The sequence below is a fragment of the Penaeus vannamei genome, chromosome 10, assembly GCF_042767895.1.
Source record: "Penaeus vannamei isolate JL-2024 chromosome 10, ASM4276789v1, whole genome shotgun sequence".
NCBI lineage: Eukaryota > Metazoa > Arthropoda > Malacostraca > Decapoda > Penaeidae > Penaeus > Penaeus vannamei.
The window spans coordinates 44,159,549-44,167,048 of record NC_091558.1 but is presented as its reverse complement, the minus strand read 5'-3'; the positions used below and the strand labels follow the sequence as shown (position 1 = coordinate 44,167,048).

Genomic DNA, 7,500 nt, shown 5'->3' with positions numbered 1-7,500 from the left:
GTTGTTTTATTTATCTATTTCATGTTTTAATTTTTTCTTGTCCTTGTTTTTCTATTTATTTTTTTATTATTTTTATTTATTTTTTTTGTCCTTGATTGTTTATTTATTTATTTATTTATTTTTATTTTTCTTGTCCTTGTTTTTTTAACTATTAATTTGATTATTTTTATTTATTCACTTTTTTTTTCTTTTTTTCTTTTTTTTTTTTTTTTTTTTTTGTAACGAGAAGACAGACCGTGGAGGTTATTTATGTACCGGGGTGTTTAGTCACTCTTTTTTGTTGTTATTTCTTTCTCTACCTCTCTCTGCCTTTTTGTCTCTCTTTTTTCTCTTGGTTTGTGTCTGACTCTTTTTTTCTCTTTTGTCTGTCTGACCTACTCGATCTCTCGATCTCTTTCTTGCTCTCTCTCTCTCTCTCTCTCTCTCTCTCTCTATTTCTCTCTCCCTCTCTCGGTCTCTGTTTCTCTCTCTCTCTCTTTCTCTTTCTCTTCTTCTCTCTCTCTCTCTCTCTCTCTCTCTCTCTCTCTCTCTCTCTCTCTCTCTCTCTCTCTCTCTCTCTCTCTCTCTCTCTCTCTCTCTCTCTCTCTCTCAATTTCTCTCTCTCCCTCTCCCTCTCTCGGTCTCGGTTTCTCTCTCTCTTTCTATCAATTTCTCTATCTCCCTCTCTTTTTCTCATTCAATTTCTCTCTCTCTCTATCTATCTCCCTCTCTTTTAATTTCTCTTTCTCTCTCTTTCTGCGCACGTCTCTCTCTCTCTCTCTCTCTCTCTCTCTCTCTCTCTCTCTCTCTCTCTCTCTCTCTCTCTCTCTCTCTCTCTCTCTCTCTCTCTCTCTCTCTCTCTCTCTCCTCCCCTCTTTCGTTTCCCAGCCAGAGATTCTTATTTGCTATTTCTGTTTCCCTTTTTTTCTAAGTTTAGTTTGCAACTTTTCGAATCAAGTCTTTCGCCATTTTCTCTATCCCTCCTTCGTTACAGATTACAGCTATCATGTTTTTGCGTCTAGGACAACTTGCCGCGCAGCCCAACTGGCCGCGGAAACTGGCACCAACCCCACCCCACCTCACCTCACCTCACCTCACCTCACCTCACCTCACCTCACCTCACCTCACCCCACCCCACCCCCCCCCACCCCGCCCCACCCCCCCCCCCCCCCCCCCCCCCCCCCCCGCCCCCCCCCCCCCCCCCCCCCCCACCCCACCCCACCCCACCCCACCCCACCCCACCCCACCCCACCCGACCTAACCTAACCTAACCTAACCTAACCTAACCCATTACTTCTACAGTTATTATTATTAACATTATAAATGTTATCATCGTGATTATTATCATAACTATTATCATCATTTTTATTATTATTATTATTATTATCATTGTTATTCTTATCATTATCATTATTACTGCTACTACTATTGCATTAATTATCACTTTTTTACTATCACAATTTTCATTATCATTTTTATTATCATTATCATGATCATTATTATCATTATTACTGCTGGTGCTGCTTTTATTATTTCAATTACTATTATTGTCATTAATATGATTCTTATTATAATCATTACCACATTTACTATTATTATTATTGTTATTTTTATTATATTATCACTATCATTATTATTTATTTCTATCATTATCATTATCATTATCGTTATTGCTATCATTATCATTATGATTATTATAATTATTATTTCTATTGATATTACCATTTCTATAATCATTATTATTATCATTATTAACATCATTTTTTATTATTCCTTATATCATTATCATTATTATCATCATTGTTGTTCTTATTATTATCCTTTTTTTATTGTCATTATTATTATCATTATCATTGTTATTATTGTTGCTGTTGTTATTATCATCATCATCACTAGTATCAGTAATTTCATTATCATCATCATTATGATTTTTATTATTTTCACTTGTACTAAAACTGCCATTATAATTTTTTTTAACTATTATGATCATCATCATTATCTTCATTGCTCACATTATAGTTAGTATTTTATCATTTTCATTATTGTTGGTATCATTTTTATTACTGTACTGCCTCAAATAAAACACTTGCAGTCAGTTAAACCTTTATTGTTAAGTTCACAAGCTGGTAGGCATAAACAGTGTAACTTGCTAGATGACAACACTTGCTTGCAGTGAAAAGCTGTAGGAAAATAAATCCTCACAAATTTGGAAATATAAAGTTGTACACAAATAAAGGAAATAAATCATACAAAAATCAAATAATAGTAATGCAATATGAGATAGAAATATTAAGAATAAATCAATAGGAAATTATAAAAAGAATACTGCTAGACAAGTATCATTTAAACATTAAAGGGATTATGTGAAGTATCAACCGAAAACTTTAAATAAGGAAATATTAGCTCACAAACCATCTCTCTAATATCAGTAAAAAAGGAAATCTAAAAATAATTCCCCAAATTTGAGAATTTATTGATTTATTTCGATTACAAAGTCAAGTCATATCTTCCTGTGAAAATCCCAGAACCCGGATGTGTGACGTCAATTCCAGAACACAATCACAAATTCTCTGCATTCAATATATTGTATAACATGATGGACTCACAACAAGACTACAGCAGCAGTGAAATCAGTAAAGTTTCATCAGATTATTCATACAAGGACATTGGTACAAGTTCTTCAGAGAGTGACTACATCTACAAAGAGTTGGAAGAAGAGGAATATCAAGGGTTGATGGTTGTTGGACAGTACATGCACAAGCCTGACGCCATGGATGTTGTGAAAGTTGTGCCAAACCAACCAGACATGTAGTGGCATCGAGACCAGAAGAGATTGAAAGAATGGTGATTTTCTAAATAATTTTTTATGGTTGAACATGTGATCCCGCTTCTATATGCTACAAAATTTCCGTAGGCTGAGCTATCTCTTGTCTACACTCGAGTTGGAGGCCAACATCCATTCGCAAGTGAAGGGGCATTGGTATTTATTTGTGTTGTTCTTTTTGGGGTGTACCTATCCTACCTCTGTGTAGTAATACAACTATACATCGCCATGTACATCAATCCATACTGGATCAGACATTAGATGGGTACACTAAACTCCAACCAACTCAAAGTTTGTTCTTGTTTGTCAACAGGAATTTGGTGAATTTTGCTTGTGTAAGTAGACATATGCTAGAACCCACATCGCCAAGAAATTGAGACATCATCGATCGTTGCACATCCCCATCGCTGCCTGGACACTGGGATCATCACCTTTTGCTTTGCCCTCTTGTCTGGGGGTGTAGTGTCTGAACTCAGGTCACCAGTGAAACAGAGACATCGGTGCACTATGCCGCAAATGTTGACAGGCCAAGTGGGCTCCAATATTTTATAATCCAGATATGCCCTGAGCAAAAACTACTGGGAGTGCTGACAATTGCTACTACAAAATGACAAAATAAGAAACAGGTTTTAATGCAGTCAAGCAAAATGTAATTATCTGCAATATAACATTGTACATATTGTCTCCAAGAATAAGCAGGATACCCTCTTGATTGGTTGATCATTTCACACTTGCATAGTACACCATTGTGTGCATTCAGTTTTAAACAGTATGACTGTATAACTCGATCAATCACAAACAAGAGACAAGTGACACTGGGTTCTATTCAACACCCAGGCTAAATGGAAACCTGTGTACACCCTTAGGTTCCTTTCCAACTATATGTAGAATTGACTCCCACTCAAAAGTTCTAGTTACACCTCCTTTTCATAAAATGTGAACGATTTTCTGCAACAGCTTGTTTCTTTTCTGGTTTGTTGGCAGTGGCAGAAGAAAGATGTGGTGGCACGGTAGTTTCTTTGAAGCTCCTTGCATGCTTTTGTATCTTGGCTTGGTTCATCACTTCCAAGAGACATTCATTTGCATATTCTGGAAGTAAATTGGGTGAAATTTACACAATGAAAAACCAGGAAGAAATGCTTGTGTTTTATTGGTCCCATCCTATGACTCTTCTTCCAATCCAAGTGAAAATGCTGAAGATGGTATCAATAATCAATGTGATTAAAAATGTCTTTGGAACAAGGTAGTAGTAAATAATGTTTCAATCCAGCATACTGCAACATTGTTAGACTGTACAAGCACTAGTTCAATACATACCATAAGTAGAGTCCACTAGAACCTTCCTCAGCGAATATCCCCCATTCTTGTACTTTCGGTAGACAATACTGTAGCACTTTTTCCTTTGCCTAGTCACTTTCAGCGCTCTACCTGCATTTTCATTGTAATGCATTGCTGCCAGTAGAATTCTGAAATTAAACAAACCATATTAAATGACGAAAGAGTAAATCAAATTTTTACAAAAAATATATATCCCATATATCACGACAGTGATTTGTCCCCTTGGTTGATATTTATTAACTCAGTAGAGTGTAATACTGTTGAAATGACTCCATCCCCAAAGTTTGAAATCACTATGATTAGGAGGGACAATGAAACAAATGAGAGCACTCCAACTTGCCTGCTGATCATTCCTTTCTAAGAGAATTTGTACATTTTTGGGGCAAAATGATTGACCACACTGTGGTAGGCCTCAACTCCACTTGTTGGTCCTAGGTTGAACATTTTGCCAATTTCATTGATGAGCATAGTTTTTGTCAGCAAGTCGACAACCTCAACATTAGCCTGTCCCTGTAATGGAAATGACAGTATTTAGTTTATGAGGTATCTTTGAACTATGAATTAAAATGGGAGGAAAGAATAGCCAAATGAAGTGACAATTCCTTTATTAACACTAACCTGGCAGTATCCACTCTTTGTTACAAGTTATTGGTGGATGAGTGCATTTATCGTGTACATTTTGTATGTGGTTGACAAAACCAAGCCATTTCTGTTTAATTTCATCTCTGTTTTGGGATGACAGAGCACACCATTATAAGTGGCACTTGATGCTCTGTATCCATGACTTGACATTCATTGTCTTTGTGCCTCAAGCTTTTTGCTTAGACCTGAAAATGTAAATTATCCAGTTAATTGCCATGTGTGTCCAAAATGCAATTGTTCTTTCAGAACCATATTAGTAGGAAAACTATTATTATCTAAATTATTCCTATCTTTCACTCACCTCTAATAATATGCCAGGAATCAAAGTAATCTGTTACACCCCATTTTTCTCTAATTCACTTGGCAACCTGGCGATGTCAGTCAGTGACTACAGCTTTCACTCTATACCCTTCTATGTCTCTACAGCACCTCTTCAGACCTTTTAGTTCATTCCATAACTCCCTCCAGATTCATTGTTCTGCAAAGAATTATATTTAGTCATCAGCTACTGGATGAAATCAAGAAATCTAAGGAAACCTAATGTTGGTCAGTTAGTTTGCGACAGCTGGTGAAGACGATTCAACCACTGATGGAAATTACTTATTTTTAAAATGAATATTGGCTCAGCTTTTGGGAATTACCTACCTGTACTAACTGAACTGTCAACACCTTATTTATATCCAGTTCTATTAAAGTGTAGCTAACATATTTGGCACAATGACCCATGCTATCACATCTTGCATCACCTCTGAGTACCATATCTTTTTCCACAAGCGAAGAGAGCAGTACACTACTTTCTTTTTCCATGTTATGCTTACTGCATCATGGATGTGTAAGTTGATGATGGGAAAGGTCCAATCTTGCGGCACTGAATATTAAAAAAAGTGAAAGGAGAAATTAAACTGTTAGTTCTAACAACGAAGGTAGCTACAAAACTATCGATACGTAAGACCTTCAATATTCAATAATCAGATTAATTTTATGTTCATTACCTCTGCTTAGTATTGTCTTAAATAAATGACATGCTTAATCATGTAACTTTACAAATCATTGTTTTTTGCCATCAATATGGATTCACTTACCTGAATATTCTGAAGGTCTTGCTTGGCAAACTGCCAGTAAATAGAATGGCTGCACTGAGAAGCAAGTTCATGACTGGCATATTTCTAACAAAGGGCTGATTGCACCAGTGTTTCTTATGGCCACAACTGCATGGACCTTTATAAGAGTTCCTTTCAAGTAACGAAAACAGCTTGTCTTCCCTTTTCACAAGTCACAAATCGCCAGCAGTATCAACAATGAAGATTCAAAGACTATATACTTCTTTTGCTGATGCAGGTCTTCATTTTGGTCACACCTGAAAAACAAAGTAAAAATATACAGACAATTCATATTTCAGTTGTAATGTCTAGTTTTTCCATTATTAGCAACATGGATTACTATTCCAGAAGAACAAGAAAAACCTGAATAAAAATACTTTCTACATGCCATGGTTTTCACACCACAACTTCAGACCTGAATGTGCAATGATTCAACTCACCGTATTTACTCAAATCTCATTTTCAAATTGGACTTCATCTTCTCCACCTGATTCTTCACCCGATTCTTCTTCTGGAACATAATCCATGTCGTTACCACAGGCACCATCTCCGTCTTCCTCGATCTCAGTATCATCCTCACTGCTGCACTGTCATAGATGCAGGGGCAACAGACGCCCATTTACGTTTTGAGGGCCCATGATCAAACTGAATGAGATTGCAGTGTGTTGCTGTAGTTCTTCCTTTCTTCTCACATTTCTGACAGGCATCATTCTCCTTCAGTGTTTGCACCTCTGTACAAAAGAATGAACAGGAATAAGGAAAATCATGCAAGAATTTTTTAAAAAGTACAATTCATCATCTGGATTAAAGGTGAAAATTATAACTCTGTCAGACAACACCTACCAAAGTAAATCTTTGACAGAAGATCAGCAATTCTTCACAAATGTACTGGCATTACAGAATTAAAACTCACAAGAATTCTTCTGGATTCTAAAAAAAAAAGGAAAAAAATCTGGACCTAAAATAATTGAAATAGCAGTTGCAACCCCTGTAATGAAAAAAAAAAAAAAAAAAAAAAAAAAAAAAAAAAAAAAAAAAAAAAAGGATACCTGCTGCTTTTCACCAGCACCAGGTGATGTCAGTTGTGAAATTGTCTCCCCATTCACACAGTCATTGGTACATTCCACTCCTTCAGCAACTGTACTGGATAATGTAGCCATTGCACAGGTCTCAGCAGCAGGCACAGGCCGCCTCGTCCAGCAATCTCTTTCTTTCTCTCTCAGTTGCCGCCCCTCAAGGAGTGAGCTGCACTTCTTTGCCACCTCGTCCTGGGCCTGGAGTAGGTAACTGCAATGTGGGGACTGCATCTGATTTTAGCATTAATCTGAAATAAATCAAGAAAATAAAATGGGTTAAAAGAGGCTTAAATAGGAAGAATAGCGAACAAAAACGCAAAAATCTAGCACAAAAATAGCTAAAAATTGGCTAATAAAACTCTACGGACATAACCACCATCTTTGAAAGTCTACGCACCTTTGTGCGCAGCTTGTCTATACCCTCCACACTGACGGTATGTGTTGTATATTGTTTAAACATTTTTTTTAATCAACTGAGATCGTGCAATTAAGTGGGGGGGGGGGCGGACTAATTTGATATGTTATGTTTTCTTTATTTTGG

At 36.5% G+C, this 7,500-nt stretch overlaps 1 protein-coding gene across 8 annotated transcripts in view; it reads right to left on the bottom strand.

Moving 5' to 3' along the window:
• Positions 1 to 2,070: 2,070 nt before the first annotated feature.
• LOC113805919 (uncharacterized) overlaps positions 2,071 to 7,500 on the bottom strand; it is a 6,159-nt gene continuing 729 nt past the window's right edge. Inside the window, exons 2-10 of one of the 8 annotated variants that reach the window (XM_070126723.1) lie at positions 6,933 to 7,207; positions 6,324 to 6,614; positions 5,866 to 6,140; positions 5,429 to 5,651; positions 5,085 to 5,261; positions 4,760 to 4,968; positions 4,482 to 4,651; positions 4,121 to 4,269; positions 2,071 to 3,892 (exon numbers count right to left, since the gene is read on the bottom strand). In XM_070126723.1, coding sequence (XP_069982824.1) covers positions 3,714 to 3,892; positions 4,121 to 4,269; positions 4,482 to 4,492 — 339 coding nt within the window. In that variant the 5' untranslated portion in view covers positions 4,493 to 4,651; positions 4,760 to 4,968; positions 5,085 to 5,261; ... (2 more) ...; positions 6,324 to 6,614; positions 6,933 to 7,207 and the 3' untranslated portion in view covers positions 2,071 to 3,713. The other 7 variants (XM_070126724.1, XR_011398794.1, XR_011398795.1 and 4 more) reach the window with 7 other exon arrangements.